We start from the raw sequence: 18,358 nt of genomic DNA on the forward strand, positions 1-18,358 counted from the left end.
AAACTGGTGATGTCACTATTATTCGTAAAACGAATGATTTCCTAATTTAATTCCTTGTAGATTGCTCATGTTGGATTGTTTTTACCGAGGAGAAAAAATACGAACGATACACGAGTACACCTCTCATGAGAGAACAAACATTTTTCAACTTTTTAAAAGACTTAAAGAACCGCTATTGGTCGGATACAAAATTATTTTATGTGGCGACTTTAACACTGTCATCGATGTAAACGACAGAGTGAGCTCTAAAGTCTTGAAACTCAGCTCTGATGGTAATCGCTTGACTCAATTCAATTCTTATGTAGACTAATTGTGATCTTAACAAGTCCTGGCAAATTAAAGTAGGCACAAGCACCATGACGTCCAATCTGAAGCAGCATCCTGCAATTTGTCTTCTTATGTCATCACTTTTTTCAAAGGATGTATGTTACAGTATTTTAAATAAAATACACATAATGGAAATATATTGGTACAAAATCTGAAGGAATTTTTCATCATCTCCAGAAAAGAGCATATTTCGTATTTTAAATATGTATTTTTTTTAATACATGTATCAGAAATACTTCCCATCCCTGCTTAGAGACATTACGTGAAGGTTGAAAATTGTGTCGCTTTAAATTAAACCCATAACATGAGAATGTGCTTAAATTGAAGCACAATATATAATGATTATGTATAGAAAATGCACTCTGATTTTCGCAGTTGAAGCACAAGAATCTGGATCTTTACAAAACAAATCCGCAATTCCTATACTCCTATTCCAAATGTGTTTGTGATTTAAACAGCATTTGTCTAGTGTAACATTAGTGATACTTTTGCAGTAGTATATTTATTGTGAGACACAATTATAAATTTTTCCCAAATCTGGCCATGCCTCATCCATCTCTTCCTCTCCCTTCTTGTCTTCCTCCTCAGCACATGGAGAAGATCTCCATGCTGGCTTTCCATCCAGTTAAGATGCACAGCTGCTATGAGAAGGTGGTGAACCTGAGCCTTGAGGGTCTGCAGCAACAGTTTGACGTGAGCAGCCCGTCAGTGTTTGTCCAAAGGGCCCAGATCCCCATGAGAGAGGTGAAACCTCAACTACTGACTAACCAGTCTAATATAGGTTATTGGTTAACTGGTTAACACAATGGGAAGTTTCTATGAGAGCTAATCATTTTATTGACACTCATTATATTTCTTGATCATTTTCCTACACTGTAGCTCCTGTTTGACTAGAGTTTGTCAAATAGTTGAATGATGAGGTTCTGACTGTGGCATTGATCAAGGACACAGTAGAACTAAAGGCGAACATCTTTTGGCGGTTTGATAACTCAGTGGACAGTTAAACAGTTAAACATGCCACAATACAGACTGTGGACCTGGGTGTAGTACATTATCACATTATTTCATGGGATATTCCTATATGAGTCAGTTTGTCTGGTGTTACATGCATGTATGTCACAAAGTTAGGTACAAAACTACAAATTGTGTTTTACTAGATGTTTGAGCAGATCCTTCATCAGAGTCTCGAGTCTCAGGATACAGAGGAGCTGTGTAAGATCATCCAGCACTGCCAGGACAGAGTCATTAAGGTAATACACAAAGAAAACAGGCTTGTGCATCAAATTATTGCATCACATCTACATTAATATCTAATAATATTACACCTGGCATACTCCAGCCCTGGGAGTGAAACTTCTGGTCTGGCCTTGTTTTAGAGTTAAGGAAAATTCAGGTTCAACTTTATCAATTTATTAATTTTTGAGCAAGAGTCCAGGATACCGGGCTATTGCCCAGCTTAATCCCTTCTGTGCATCGTCCTCTGATATTTTCAAGCCTCAACTTGCCAGCTCCATGTTTATTTTTATTATATCAGAAAGTATGAGTGTGTGGATGAGCTAACTCATGCTTTTGAAGCATGATGATGGTCGCCACAGCGGTCGTCTTCCAGATAGAGATTAGATAGAAAATAAAAACTCCAAACTCAAGGAATAAACACTTGACTTTTGCGAGAACAGGTGAACGTCACATAGTGTACCCTGAGACATTATTGCTCTGGACCATAATCAAGTGGACTGATAAGAGATTACCGGCATCTTGGTTGATCTTAGTTCCTCTTCAGTAGAGCTGCATGTCCACAATGTAAATTTAATTTTACATTTAAATGCAGAGCTGTCAGTCCCACCGTGTGTGATTGACAGCTCTGCATTTCATGTTTGCAAAGTTGCAGTTATAGGTGGATTTGTAGTGGACAAGCTATCAGTATCCATCCCTTCTCTTATAACTATGGTTGTTTCTGGTTTCAAAAACTAACATGGTGTTGCCCAAAATACTAAACTCCAACATTTAACAGGGGAGTCTACCCATCAGTGGCAACCCAAATAGTTGACACATCCCAACCTTATGAGAACCTGCCTCTCAAAATGGGTTATGGATTCATATTTTATCTCTGACAAATGGAATGTGAACTATGATGAGGAAGGCATGACAATATTATAGCTATATCATGACATGAGACAAGATATGATCTTAGAATTTTTATATTGTCATATCGTGATCGGGTATTTGTGATGAATTTTCCTGGTTTGAGAATTTTGGAGAAAATCAAGCTCAAAAGTCAAGATTTTGACAATTATTTTGCAACAATTTGTGACTTTGCACTGCCCTCTAGTGGCCTAATATGATTTCCCATGAAATATGTCACCTGCTTTGCATACTACAGCTCCTTATTTTTCCAGTGATCCCCTATATGTCCATATCTACTTCGGACTATAGGAGAAAGTCCATCTCAAATATGAATGCTGACTGAATTCTATTGCAACCATTCCTGAATTTGCACTTCTCCCTACTGGCCGAAACGTGCATTTTTTTAAGGTGGAATCGAAACTTAATGAAAATCGGAAGCGAATGCTGAAGGTGGCCCTACAGCATCATCATGTCATTGTTCCCAATAGAATGAGTGCGCGAGTTTTTGTTTTTTTATGTTAATATAATGTCAATGTATTAATGATATAAATATAATGATGGTGATGATAACAATAATAATATTAACAGCAATAATAATAATAATATTAATAATAATGATATGATTACAACAATAATGTGTGCTGTGAAAGCAACATTTGTTGAAAAAAACATTGTAGAAATATTTTATTGAAGTTTGATTATGACAAATAACCATACAGTTAACTGAACAAATGAAATGTACATCTTATAAGATATACTTCTGTATTCTCAGTGTTTGATTTTGCAATGATTTCACTGTTTGGATGTGTTTTTCTATTGGTGTCTGTTTGTGTGCGCATTCAGCTGAGATAAGGCTGTTTCCGGATTTTTTTCATTTTTCTACTTTCCCATAACATTAACCTCACAAATGAAGTTAACATCTTAAAAGATTTAGTTATGTACCCTCAGTGTTTGATTTTGCAATGATTTCACTGTTGGGATGTGTTTTTCTATAAGTGTCTGTTTGTGTGCGCATTCAGCTGAGATAAGGCTGTTTCCGGATTTTTTTCATTTTTCTACTTTCCCATAACATAAACCTCACAAATGAAGTTAACATCTTAAAAGATTTAGTTCTGTACCCTCAGTGTTTGATTTTGCAAAGATTTCACTGTTGGGATGTGTTTTTCTATTGGTGTCTGTTTGTGTGCGCATTCTGCTGAGATATGGCTGTTTCCGGATTTTATTAAATTTTTCTACTGTCCCATAATATAAACCTCACAAATGAAGTTCACATCTTAAAAGATTTAGTTCTGTACCCTCAGTGTTTGATTTTGCAAAGATTTCACTGTTTGGATGTGTTTTTCTATGGATGTCTGTTTGTGTGCACATTCAGCTGAGATAAGGCTGTTTCCGGATTTTTTTCATTTTTCTACTTTCCCATAACATAAACCTCACAGATGAAGTTAACATCTTAAGAGATTTAGTTCTGTACCCTCAAGTGTTTGATTTTGCAAATATTTCACTGTTTGGATGTGTTTTTCTATTGGTGTCTGTTTGTGTGCGCATTCAGCTGAGATAAGGCTGTTTCCGGATTTTTTTCATTTTTCTACTTTCCCATAACATAAAACTCACAAATGAAGTTCACATCTTAAAAGATTTAGTTCTGTACACTCACTGTTTGATTTTGCAATGATTTCACTATTGGGATGTGTTTTTCTATAAGTGTCTGTTTGTGTGCGCATTCAGCTGAGATAAGGCTGTTTCCGGATTTTTTTCATTTTTCTACTTTCCCATAACATAAACCTCACAAATGAAGTTAACATCTTAAAAGATTTAGTTCTGTACCCTCAGTGTTTGATTTTGCAATGATTTCACTGTTTGGATGTGTTTTTCTATGGGTGTCTGTTTGTGTACACATTCAGCTGAGATAAGGCTGTTTCCGGATTTTTTTTATTTTTCTGCTGTCCCATAACATAAACCTCACAAATGAAGTTAACATCTTAAAAGATTTAGTTCTGTACCCTCAGTGTTTGATTTTGCAATGATTTCACTGTTGGGATGTGTTCTTCTATTGGTGTCTGTTTGTGTGCGCATTCAGCTGAGATAAGGCTGTTTCCGGATTTTTTTTCATTTTTCTGCTGTCCCATAACATAAACCTCACAAATGAAGTTAACATCTTAAACGATTTAGTTCTGTACCCTCAGTGTTTGATTTTGCAATGATTTCACTGTTTGGATGTGTTTTTCTATTGGTGTCTGTTTGTGTGCGCATTCAGCTGAGATAAGGCTGTTTCCGGATTTTTTTCATTTTCCTACTTTCCCATAACATAAACCTCACAAATGAAGTTAACATCTTAAAAGATTTAGTTCTGTACCCTCAGTGTTTGATTTTGCAATGATTTCACTGTTTGGATGTGTTTTTCTATGGATGTCTGTTTGTGTGCACATTAAGCTGAGATAAGGCTGTTTCCGGATTTTTTTAATTTTTCTGCTGTCCCATAACATAAACCTCACAAATGAAGTTAACATCTTAAAAGATTTAGTTCTGTACCCTCAGTGTTTGATTTTGCAATGATTTCACTGTTGGGATGTGTTTTTCTATTGGTGTCTGTTTGTGTGCGCATTCAGCTGAGATAAGGCTGTTTCCGGATTTTTTTAATTTTTCTGCTGTCCCATAACATAAACCTCACAAATGAAGTTAACATCTTAAAAGATTTAGTTCTGTACCCTCAGTGTTTGATTTTGCAAAGATTTCACTGTTGGGATGTGTTTTTCTATGGATGTCTGTTTGTGTGCGCATTCAGCTGAGATAAGGCTGTTTCCGGATTTAGTTTCATTTTTCTACTTTCCCATAACATAAACCTCACAAATGAAGTTAACATCTTAAAAGATTTAGTTCTGTACCCTCAGTGTTTGATTTTGGAATGATTTCACTGTTTGGATGTGTTTTTCTATTGGTGTCTGTTTGTGTGCGCATTCAGCTGAGATAAGGCTGTTTCCGGATTTTTTTTATTTTTCTGCTGTCCCATCACATAAACCTCACAAATGAAGTTAACATCTTAAAAGATTTAGTTCTGTACCCTCAGCGTTTGATTTTGCAAAGATTTCACTGTTGGGATGTGTTTTTCTATTGGTGTCTGTTTGTGTGCGCATTCAGCTGAGATAAGGCTGTTTCCGGATTTTTTTAATTTTTCTGCTGTCCCATAACATAAACCTCACAAATGAAGTTAACATCTAAAAAGATTTACTATTGTACCCTCAGTGTTTGATTTTGCAAATATTTCACTGTATGGATGTGTTTTTCTATTGGTGTCTGTTTGTGTGCGCATTCAGCTGAGATAAGGCTGTTTCCGGATTTTTTTCATTTTTCTACTTTCCCATAACATAAAACTCACAAATGAAGTTCACATCTTAAAAGATTTAGTTCTGTACACTCACTGTTTGATTTTGCAATGATTTCACTATTGGGATGTGTTTTTCTATAAGTGTCTGTTTGTGTGCGCATTCAGCTGAGATAAGGCTGTTTCCGGATTTTTTTCATTTTTCTACTTTCCCATAACATAAACCTCACAAATGAAGTTAACATCTTAAAAGATTTAGTTCTGTACCCTCAGTGTTTGATTTTGCAATGATTTCACTGTTTGGATGTGTTTTTCTATGGGTGTCTGTTTGTGTACACATTCAGCTGAGATAAGGCTGTTTCCGGATTTTTTTTATTTTTCTGCTGTCCCATAACATAAACCTCACAAATGAAGTTAACATCTTAAAAGATTTAGTTCTGTACCCTCAGTGTTTGATTTTGCAAAGATTTCACTGTTTGGATGTGTTTTTCTATGGATGTCTGTTTGTGTGCACATTCAGCTGAGATAAGGCTGTTTCCGGATTTTTTTAATTTTTCTGCTGTCCCATAACATAAACCTCACAAATGAAGTTAACATCTTAAAAGATTTAGTTCTGTACCCTCAGTGTTTGATTTTGCAAAGATTTCACTGTTGGGATGTGTTTTTCTATTGGTGTCTGTTTGTGTGCGCATTCTGCTGAGATATGGCTGTTTCCGGATTTTATTAAATTTTTCTGCTGTCCCATAATATAAACCTCACAAATGAAGTTCACATCTTAAAAGATTTAGTTCTGTACCCTCAGTGTTTGATTTTGCAAACATTTCACTGTTTGGATGTGTTTTTCTATGGATGTCTGTTTGTGTGCACATTCAGCTGAGATAAGGCTGTTTCCGGATTTTTTTAATTTTTCTGCTGTCCCATAACATAAACCTCACAAATGAAGTTAACATCTTAAAAGATTTAGTTCTGTACCCTCAGTGTTTGATTTTGCAATGATTTCACTGTTGGGATGTGTTCTTCTATTGGTGTCTGTTTGTGTGCGCATTCAGCTGAGATAAGGCTGTTTCCGGATTTTTTTAATTTTTCTGCTGTCCCATAACATAAACCTCACAAATGAAGTTAACATCTTAAACGATTTAGTTCTGTACCCTCAGTGTTTGATTTTGCAATGATTTCACTGTTTGGATGTGTTTTTCTATTGGTGTCTGTTTGTGTGCGCATTCAGCTGAGATAAGGCTGTTTCCGGATTTTTTTCATTTTCCTACTTTCCCATAACATAAACCTCACAAATGAAGTTAACATCTTAAAAGATTTAGTTCTGTACCCTCAGTGTTTGATTTTGCAATGATTTCACTCTTTGGATGTGTTTTTCTATGGATGTCTGTTTGTGTGCACATTAAGCTGAGATAAGGCTGTTTCCGGATTTTTTTAATTTTTCTGCTGTCCCATAACATAAACCTCACAAATGAAGTTAACATCTTAAAAGATTTAGTTCTGTACCCTCAGTGTTTGATTTTGCAATGATTTCACTGTTGGGATGTGTTTTTCTATTGGTGTCTGTTTGTGTGCGCATTCAGCTGAGATAAGGCTGTTTCCGGATTTTTTTAATTTTTCTGCTGTCCCATAACATAAACCTCACAAATGAAGTTAACATCTTAAAAGATTTAGTTCTGTACCCTCAGTGTTTGATTTTAAAAAGATTTCACTGTTGGGATGTGTTTTTCTATTGGTGTCTGTTTGTGTGCGCATTCAGCTGAGATAAGGCTGTTTCCGGATTTTTTTTCATTTTTCTACTTTCCCATAACATAAACCTCACAAATGAAGTTAACATCTTAAAAGATTTAGTTCTGTACCCTCAGTGTTTGATTTTGCAATGATTTCACTGTTTGGATATGTTTTTCTATTGGTGTCTGTTTGTGTGCGCATTCAGCTGAGATAAGGCTGTTTCCGGATTTTTTTAATTTTTCTGCTGTCCCATAAGATAAACCTCACAAATGAAGTTAACAACTTAAAAGATTTAGTTCTGTACCCTCAGTGTTTGATTTTGCAAATATTTCACTGTTTGGATGTGTTTTTCTATTGGTGTCTGTTTGTGTGCACATTCAGCTGAGATAAGGCTGTTTCCGGATTTTTTTAATTTTTCTGCTGTCCCATAACATAAACCTCACAAATGAAGTTAACATCTAAAAAAGATTTACTATTGTACCCTCAGTGTTTGATTTTGCAAAGATTTCACTGTTTAGATGTGTTTTTCTATTGGTGTCTGTTTGTGTGCACATTCAGCTGAGATAAGGCTGTTTCCGGATTTTTTTAATTTTTCTGCTGTCCCATAACATAAACCTCACAAATGAAGTTAACATCTTAAAAGATTTAGTTCTGTACCCTCAGTGTTTGATTTTGCAAAGATTTCACTGTTGGGATGTATTTTTCTATTGGTGTCTGTTTGTGTGCGCATTCAGCTGAGATAAGGCTGTTTCCGGATTTTTTTCATTTTTCTACTTTCCCATAACATAAACCTCACAAATGAAGTTAACATCTTAAAAGATTTAGTTCTGTACCATCAGTGTTTGATTTTGCAAAGATTTCACTGTTTAGATGTGTTTTTCTATTGGTGTCTGTTTTGTGTGCACATTCAGCTGAGATAAGGCTGTTTCCGGATTTTTTTAATTTTTCTGCTGTCCCATAACATAAACCTCACAAATGAAGTTAACATCTTAAAAGATTTAGTTCTGTACCCTCAGTGTTTGATTTTGCAAAGATTTCACTGTTGGGATGTGTTTTTCTATTGGTGTCTGTTTGTGTGCGCATTCAGCTGAGATAAGGCTGTTTCCGGATTTTTTTTCATTTTTCTGCTGTCCCATAACATAAACCTCACAAATGAAGTTAACTTCTTAAAAGATTTAGTTCTGTACACTCACTGTTTGATTTTGCAAAGATTTCACTGTTTGGATGTGTTTTTCTATTAGTGTCTGTTTGTGTGCACATTCAGCTGAGATACGGCTGTTTCCAGATTTTTTAAATTTTTCTGCTGTCCCATAACATAAACCTCACAAATGAAGTTAACATCTTAAAAGATTTAGTTCTGTACCCTCAGTGTTTGATTTTGCAAAGATTTCACTGTTGGGATGTGTTTTTCTATTGGTGTCTGTTTGTGTGCACATTCAGCTGAGATAAGGCTGTTTCCGGATTTTTTTAATTTTTCTGCTGTCCCATAACATAAACCTCACAAATAAAGTTAACATCATATAAGATATTCTTCGGTACCCTCAGTGTTTGATTTTGCAATGATTTCACTGTTTGGATGTGTTTTTCTATTTGTGTCTGTTTTTGTGCGCATTCAGCTGGAATACGACTCTTTTCTGATTTTTTTTTTATTTTCTACTGTCCCATAACATAAACCTCACAAATAAAGTTAACATCTTATAAGATATACTAATGTACCCTCGTCGTTCCGCTCGTCTTGGGACCCCAAACGACATATGAAATATTCACACTCCTGCGACCTGTAGAAATGTAGTTCCTCCAAAACTTCCACTCTGGCCAAAGAGTCTAAGACTGTATAGAGTCTGACATGACCTGATTTTCAGTTTTTGGACACAGGACTTTGGGCTTTTTTCCCCCTGGCCAAAAAAAACTGCCAAAAAACACAGTCTGTAAAATTCAAACGTAAGAAAGGTGGGAAACTGTCTTTTCTTCAATAATTCCTAAAGGCAATGAGCCCGGATGCTGATTTCTCCGTATGTGTATCAGGGACTCCTGGCTGATCCAGGGTGCCGAGTTTCAGACCCGTGCAACCTTTGGAAAGGTCAAAGGTCAGCCGCTGTGGTGTGTTTTTTGTAATAATTCCTAAAGGCATTGAGTCAGGAGTCTGATTTTTCCGTATGTGTATCAGGGACTAAAGCTTATCCCGGTTGCCGAGTTTCAGACCTGTGCAACTTTCGTAAAAGGTCAATGGTCAGCCGTTCGATGTGTTTTTTGTAATAATTCCTAAAGGCATTAAGCCAGGAGTCTGATTTTTCCGTATGTGTATCAGGGACTCCTGGCTGATCCAGGGTGCCGAGTTTCAGACCTGTGCAACCTTCGGGAAGGTCAAAGGTCAGCCGTTCGGGTGTGTTTTTTGTAATAATTCCTAAAGGCATTGAGCCAGGAGTCTGATTTTTCTGTACGTGTATCAGGGATTTAGGCTTATCCCGGGTGCAGAGTTTCAGACCTGTGCAACCCTCGGAAAGGTCAATGGTCAGCCGTTCGGGTGTGTTTTTTGTAATAATTCCTAAAGGCATTGAGCCAGGAGTCTGATTTTTCCGTATGTGTATCAGGGACTAAGGCTAATCTAGGGTGTCGAGTTTCAGACCTGTGCAACCTTCGGAAAGGTCAATGGTCAGCCGTTCGGGTGTGTTTTTTGTAATAATTCCTAAAGGCATTGAGCCAGGAGTCTGATATTTCCGTATGTGTATCAGGGATTTAGGCTTATCCCGGGTGCAGAGTTTCAGACCTGTGCAACCTTCGGAAAGGTCAATAGTCAGTCGTTCGGGTGTGTTTTTTGTAATAATTCCTAAAGGCATTGAGTCAGGAGTCTGATTTTTCCGTGTGTTATCTCGGCTTATCCCGGTAGCCGAGTTTCAGGCCTGTGCAACCTTCAGAAAGGTCAATGGTCAGCCGTTCGGGTGTGTTTTTTGTAATAATTCCTAAAGGCATTGAGCCAGGAGTCTGATATTTCCGTATGTGTATCAGGGATTTAGGCTTATCCCGGGTGCAGAGTTTCAGACCTGTGCAACCTTCGGAAAGGTCAATAGTCAGTCGTTCGGGTGTGTTTTTTGTAATAATTCCTAAAGGCATTGAGTCAGGAGTCTGATTTTTCCGTGTGTTATCTCGGCTTATCCCGGTAGCCGAGTTTCAGGCCTGTGCAACCTTCAGAAAGGTCAATGGTCAGCCGTTCGGGTGTGTTTTTTGTAATAATTCCTAAAGGCATTGAGCCAGTGGTCTGATTTTTCCGTATCTGTATCAGGGACTAAGGCTTATCCCGGGTGCCAAGTTTCAGACCCGTGCAACCTTTGGAAAGGTCAAAGGTCAGCCGCTGTGGTGTGTTTTTTGTAATAATTCCTAAAGGCATTGAGTCAGGAGTCTGATTTTTCCGTATGTGTATCAGGGACTAAAGCTTATCCCGGTTGCCGAGTTTCAGACCTGTGCAACCTTCGGAAAGGTCAATAGTCAGTCGTTCGGGTGTGTTTTTTGTAATAATTCCTAAAGGCATTGAGTCAGGAGTCTGATTTTTCCGTATGTGTATCAGGGACTCCTGGCTGATCCAGGGTGCCGAGTTTCAGACCTGTGCAACCTTCGGGAAGGTCAAAGGTCAGCCGTTCGGGTGTGTTTTTTGTAATAATTCCTAAAGGCATTGAGCCAGGAGTCTGATTTTTCTGTACGTGTATCAGGGATTTAGGCTTATCCCGGGTGCAGAGTTTCAGACCTGTGCAACCTTCGGAAAGGTCAATGGTCAGCCGTTCGGGTGTGTTTTTTGTAATAATTCCTAAAGGCATTGAGCCAGGAGTCTGATTTTTCCGTATGTGTATCAGGGACTAAGGCTAATCTAGGGTGCCGAGTTTCAGACCTGTGTAACCTTCGGAAAGGTCAAAGGTCAGCCGTTTAGGTGTGTTTTTTGTAATAATTCCTAAAGGCACTGAGCCAGGAGTCTGATTTTTCCGTATGTGTATCAGGGACTAAAGATTATCCCGGTAGCCGAGTTTCAGACCTGTGCAACCTTCGGAAAGGTCAATGGTCAGCCGTTCGGGTGTGTTTTTTGTAATAATTCCTAAAGGCATTGAGCCAGGAGTCTGATTTTTCCGTATGTGTATCAGGGACTAAGGTTGATCCAGGGTGCCAAGTTTCAGACCTGTACATCCCTCGGAAAGGTCAATGGTCAGCCGTTCGGGTGTGTTTTTTGTAATAATTCCTAAAGGCATTGAGTCAGGAGTCTGATTTTTCCGTATGTGTATCAGGGACTACAGCTTATCCCGGTTGCCGAGTTTCAGACCTGTGCAACTTTCGGAAAGGTCAATGGTCAGCCGTTCGGGTGTGTTTTTTGTAATAATTCCTAAAGGCATTGAGTCAGGAGTTTGATTTTTCCGTATGTGTATCAGGGACTAAAGATTATCCCGGTAGCCGAGTTTCAGACCTGTGCAACCTTCGGAAAGGTCAATGGTCAGCCGTTCGGGTGTGTTTTTTGTAATAATTCCTAAAGGCATTGAGCCAGGAGTCTGATTTTTCCGTGTGTGTATCAGGGACTAAGGCTGATCCAGGGTGCCGAGTTTCAGATCTGTGCAACCTTCGGAAAGGTCAAAGGTCAGCCGTTTAGATTCAAGATTCAAGATTCAAGATTCAAGATTTCTTTATTGTCATACCAACACACATTAGACATGAGGTCAGAACGAAAATCAGTCTTTCCAGGACCCGGTCGGCCCAACAATAAGAAGAATAAGAAAATAAGAAATAAGAACCAACAGTTTAACTTAACAAAATATAAATTAAAAGAGATCAAAACTTTAAACCTCTGGAGGTAAGGTGCTGTGCAAAAAAGAATTTGGTGCAAGGGTGTGTACGGTACTGGGGGCATGTGCAAAGTACAGTACGTGGGGGGTGGGGGCAGCAGGGCAATGGGGGCTACAGAGAGTTCAGGAGTCTGACAGCTCCAGGGAAGAAGCTGTTCCTCAGTCTCGTAGTTCTGCTCTTGATGCTCCGTAGCCTCCTGCCTGAGGGGAGGGGGGTGAACAGTGTGTGTCCCGGGTGAGTGGGATCTCTCATGATGCAGGTGGCCCTTTTCCTGCATCTGGAGGTGAAGATGTCCGTGATGGTGGGGAGGCTGCTGCCCACGGTTCTCTGTGCAGCTTTCACCACTCTCTGCAGAGCCTTCTTCTCTGCTGCAGAGCAGCTGCCGTGCCACACAGTGATGCAGGAGCACAGGACACTCTCCACTACACATCTGTAGAAGGTGATAAGGGCTGACCTTCCTAGTCCAGCGCGTCTCAGCCTCCTGAGGAAGTAGAGGCGCTGGTGTGCCTTCCGGACCAGGCTGGAAGTGTTGCTGCTCCAGGTGAGGTCGTCCTTGAGATGCACGCCCAGGTACCTGAAGCTGGAGACCACTTCCACCGCTGTTCCTCCGATGTGCAGGGGAGAATGGGGGGGATATCTGCTCTGATGTTTAGGTGTGTTTTTTGTAATAATTCCTAAAGGCATTAAGCCAGGAGTCTGATTTTTCCGTATGTGTATCAGGGACTAAGGCTGATCGAGGGTATTTTAATCTTTTTTCTACTGTCCTATAATATGAAGTTGACATCTTATAAGGTATATTGATGTACCCTCAGTGTTTGAATTTATAATGATTTCACTGTTTGGATGTGTTTTTCTATTTGTCTCTGTTTTTGTGTGCATTCAGCAGGGATACGGCTGTTTTCTGATTTTTTTAATTTTTTTATTGTCCCATAACATAAACCTCACAAATAAAGTTAACATCTCATAAGATATAGTTATATACCTTCAGTGTTTGATTTTGCAAAGATTTCACTGTTTGGATGTGTTTTTCTATTTGTCTCTGTTTTTGTGTGCATTCAGCAGGGATACGGCTGTTTTCTGATTTTTTTCATTTTTTTATTGTCCCATAAAATAAACCTCACAAATAAAGTGAACATCTCATAAGATATAGTTATATACCTTCAGTGTTTGATTTTGCAATGATTTCACTGTTTGAATGTGTTTTTCTATTTTTGTCTGTTTTTGTGCGCATTCAGCTGGAATACGACTGTTTTCTGATTTTTTTTAATTTTTCTACTGTCCCATAACATAAACCTCACAAATAAAGTTAACATCTTATAAGATATTCTTCGGTACCCTCAGTGTTTGATTTTGCAATGATTTCACTGTTTGAATGTGTTTTTCTATTTTTGTCTGTTTTTGTGCGCATTCAGCTGTAATACGACTGTTTTCTGATTTTTTTTCATTTTCTACTGTCCCATAACATAAACCTCACAAATAAAGTTAACATCTTATAAGATATACTAATGTACCCTCGTCGTTCCGCTCGTCTTGGGACCCCAAACGACATATGAAATATTCACACTCCTGCGACCTGTAGAAATGTAGTTCCTCCAAAACTTCCACTCTGGCCAAAGAGTCTAAGACTGTATAGAGTCTGACATGACCTGATTTTCAGTTTTTGAACACAGGACTTTGGGCTTTTTTCCCCCTGGCCAAAAGAAACTGCCAAAAACACAGTCTGTAAAATTCAAACGTAAGAAAGGTGGGAAACTGTCTTTTCTTCAATAATTCCTAAAGGCAATGAGCCCGGATGCTGATTTCTCCGTATGTGTATCAGGGACTCCTGGCTGATCCAGGGTGCCGAGTTTCAGACCCGTGCAACCTTTGGAAAGGTCAAAGGTCAGCCGCTGTGGTGTGTTTTTTGTAATAATTCCTAAAGGCATTGAGTCAGGAGTCTGATTTTTCCTTATGTGTATCAGGGACTAAAGCTTATCCCGGTTGCCGAGTTTCAGACCTGTGCAACTTTCGTAAAAGGTCAATGGTCAGCCGTTCAGGTGTGTTTTTTGTAATAATTCCTAAAGGCATTAAGCCAGGAGTCTGATTTGTCCGTATGTGTATCAAGGACTAAGGCTAATCCAGGGTGCCGAGTTTCTGACCCGTGCAACCTTTGGAAAGGTCAAAGGTCAGCCGTTCGGGTGTGTTTTTTGTAATAATTCCTAAAGGCATTGAGCCAGGAGTCTGATTTTTCCGTATGTGTATCAGGGACTAAGGCTAATCTAGGGTGCCGAGTTTCAGACCTGTGTAACCTTCGGAAAGGTCAAAGGTCAGCCGTTCGGGTGTGTTTTTTGTAATAATTCCTAAAGGCATTAAGCCAGGAGTCTGATTTTTCCGTATGTGTATCAGGGACTAAGGCTGATCGAGGGTATTTTAATCTTTTTTCTACTGTCCTATAATATGAAGTTGACATCTTATAAGGTATATTGATGTACCCTCAGTGTTTGAATTTATAATGATTTCACTGTTTGGATGTGTTTTTCTATTTGTCTCTGTTTTTGTGTGCATTCAGCAGGGATACGGCTGTTTTCTGATTTTTTTCATTTTTTTATTGTCCCATAACATAAACCTCACAAATAAAGTTAACATCTCATAAGATATAGTTATATACCTTCAGTGTTTGATTTTGCAATGATTTCACTGTTTGAATGTGTTTTTCTATTTTTGTCTGTTTTTGTGCGCATTCAGCTGGAATACGACTGTTTTCTGATTTTTTTTCATTTTTCTACTGTCCCATAACATAAACCTCACAAATAAAGTTAACATCTTATAAGATATTCTTCGGTACCCTCAGTGTTTGATTTTGCAATGATTTCACTGTTTGAATGTGTTTTTCTATTTTTGTCTGTTTTTGTGCGCATTCAGCTGGAATACGACTGTTTTCTGATTTTTTTCATTTTTCTACTGTCCCATAACATAAACCTCACAAATAAAGTTAAAATCTTATAAGATATAGTTATATACCTTCAGTGTTTTATTTTGCAATGATTTCACTGTTTGAATGTGTTTTTCTATTTTTGTCTGTTTTTGTGCGCATTCAGCTGGAATACGACTGTTTTCTGATTTTTTTTCATTTTTCTACTGTCCCATAACATAAACCTCACAAATAAAGTTAACATCTCATAAGATATTCTTCGGTACCCTCAGTGTTTGATTTTGCAATGATTTCACTGTTTGGATGTGTTTTTCTATTTTTGTCTGTTTTTGTGCGCATTCAGCAGGGATACGGCTGTTTTCTGATTTTTTTTCATTTTTTTATTGTCCCATAACATAAACCTCACAAATAAAGTTAACATCTCATAAGATATAGTTATATACCTTCAGTGTTTGATTTTGCAAAGATTTCACTGTTTGGATGTGTTTTTCTATTTGTCTCTGTTTTTGTGTGCATTCAGCAGGGATACGGCTGTTTTCTGATTTTTTTCATTTTTTTATTGTCCCATAAAATAAACCTCACAAATAAAGTGAACATCTCATAAGATATAGTTATATACCTTCAGTGTTTGATTTTGCAATGATTTCACTGTTTGAATGTGTTTTTCTATTTTTGTCTGTTTTTGTGCGCATTCAGCTGGAATACGACTGTTTTCTGATTTTTTTTAATTTTTCTACTGTCCCATAACATAAACCTCACAAATAAAGTTAACATCTTATGAGATATTCTTCGGTACCCTCAGTGTTTGATTTTGCAATGATTTCACTGTTTGAATGTGTTTTTCTATTTTTGTCTGTTTTTGTGCGCATTCAGCTGTAATACGACTGTTTTCTGATTTTTTTTCATTTTTCTACTGTCCCATAACATAAACCTCACAAATAAAGTTAACATCTTATAAGATATTCTTCGGTACCCTCAGTGTTTGATTTTGCAATGATTTCACTGTTTGAATGTGTTTTTCTATTTTTGTCTGTTTTTGTGCGCATTCAGCTGGAATACGACTGTTTTCTGATTTTTTTCATTTTTCTACTGTCCCATAACATAAACCTCACAAATAAAGTTAAAATCTTATAAGATATAGTTATATACCTTCAGTGTTTTATTTTGCAATGATTTCACTGTTTGAATGTGTTTTTCTATTTTTGTCTGTTTTTGTGCGCATTCAGCTGGAATACGACTGTTTTCTGATTTTTTTTCATTTTTCTACTGTCCCATAACATAAACCTCACAAATAAAGTTAACATCTCATAAGATATTCTTCGGTACCCTCAGTGTTTGATTTTGCAATGATTTCACTGTTTGGATGTGTTTTTCTATTTTTGTCTGTTTTTGTGCGCATTCAGCAGGGATACGGCTGTTTTCTGATTTTTTTTCATTTTTTTATTGTCCCATAACATAAACCTCACAAATAAAGTTAACATCTCATAAGATATAGTTATATACCTTCAGTGTTTGATTTTGCAAAGATTTCACTGTTTGGATGTGTTTTTCTATTTGTCTCTGTTTTTGTGTGCATTCAGCAGGGATACGGCTGTTTTCTGATTTTTTTCATTTTTTTATTGTCCCATAAAATAAACCTCACAAATAAAGTGAACATCTCATAAGATATAGTTATATACCTTCAGTGTTTGATTTTGCAATGATTTCACTGTTTGAATGTGTTTTTCTATTTTTGTCTGTTTTTGTGCGCATTCAGCTGGAATACGACTGTTTTCTGATTTTTTTTAATTTTTCTACTGTCCCATAACATAAACCTCACAAATAAAGTTAACATCTTATGAGATATTCTTCGGTACCCTCAGTGTTTGATTTTGCAATGATTTCACTGTTTGAATGTGTTTTTCTATTTTTGTCTGTTTTTGTGCGCATTCAGCTGTAATACGACTGTTTTCTGATTTTTTTTCATTTTCTACTGTCCCATAACATAAACCTCACAAATAAAGTTAACATCTTATAAGATATACTAATGTACCCTCGTCGTTCCGCTCGTCTTGGGACCCCAAAGGACATATGAAATATTCACACTCCTGCGACCTGTAGAAATGTAGTTCCTCCAAAACTTCCACTCTGGCCAAAGAGTCTAAGACTGTATAGAGTCTGACATGACCTGATTTTCAGTTTTTGAACACAGGACTTTGGGCTTTTTTCCCCCTGGCCAAAAGAAACTGCCAAAAACACAGTCTGTAAAATTCAAACGTAAGAAAGGTGGGAAACTGTCTTTTCTTCAATAATTCCTAAAGGCAATGAGCCCGGATGCTGATTTCTCCGTATGTGTATCAGGGACTCCTGGCTGATCCAGGGTGCCGAGTTTCAGACCCGTGCAACCTTTGGAAAGGTCAAAGGTCAGCCGCTGTGGTGTGTTTTTTGTAATAATTCCTAAAGGCATTGAGTCAGGAGTCTGATTTTTCCTTATGTGTATCAGGGACTAAAGCTTATCCCGGTTGCCGAGTTTCAGACCTGTGCAACTTTCGTAAAAGGTCAATGGTCAGCCGTTCAGGTGTGTTTTTTGTAATAATTCCTAAAGGCATTAAGCCAGGAGTCTGATTTGTCCGTATGTGTATCAAGGACTAAGGCTAATCCAGGGTGCCGAGTTTCTGACCCGTGCAACCTTTGGAAAGGTCAAAGGTCAGCCGTTCGGGTGTGTTTTTTGTAATAATTCCTAAAGGCATTGAGCCAGGAGTCTGATTTTTCCGTATGTGTATCAGGGACTAAGGCTAATCTAGGGTGCCGAGTTTCAGACCTGTGTAACCTTCGGAAAGGTCAAAGGTCAGCCGTTCGGGTGTGTTTTTTGTAATAATTCCTAAAGGCATTAAGCCAGGAGTCTGATTTTTCCGTATGTGTATCAGGGACTAAGGCTGATCGAGGGTATTTTAATCTTTTTTCTACTGTCCTATAATATGAAGTTGACATCTTATAAGGTATATTGATGTACCCTCAGTGTTTGAATTTATAATGATTTCACTGTTTGGATGTGTTTTTCTATTTGTCTCTGTTTTTGTGTGCATTCAGCAGGGATACGGCTGTTTTCTGATTTTTTTCATTTTTTTATTGTCCCATAACATAAACCTCACAAA

General features: G+C 37.7%; 1 protein-coding gene across 2 annotated transcripts in view; it reads left to right on the forward strand.

Annotated features, from left to right (window-relative positions):
- LOC131459952 (uncharacterized) overlaps positions 1 to 18,358 on the forward strand; it is a 270,707-nt gene that overhangs the window by 84,622 nt on the left and 167,727 nt on the right. For both annotated transcript variants that reach the window (XM_058630138.1, XM_058630137.1), the window contains exons 2-3: positions 916 to 1,020; positions 1,485 to 1,577. In XM_058630138.1, coding sequence (XP_058486121.1) covers positions 919 to 1,020; positions 1,485 to 1,577 — 195 coding nt within the window. In that variant the 5' untranslated portion in view covers positions 916 to 918. The remainder of the gene's footprint in view (positions 1 to 915; positions 1,021 to 1,484; positions 1,578 to 18,358) is intronic.

Source organism: Solea solea, chromosome 5, assembly GCF_958295425.1.
Source record: "Solea solea chromosome 5, fSolSol10.1, whole genome shotgun sequence".
Lineage (NCBI taxonomy): Eukaryota > Metazoa > Chordata > Actinopteri > Pleuronectiformes > Soleidae > Solea > Solea solea.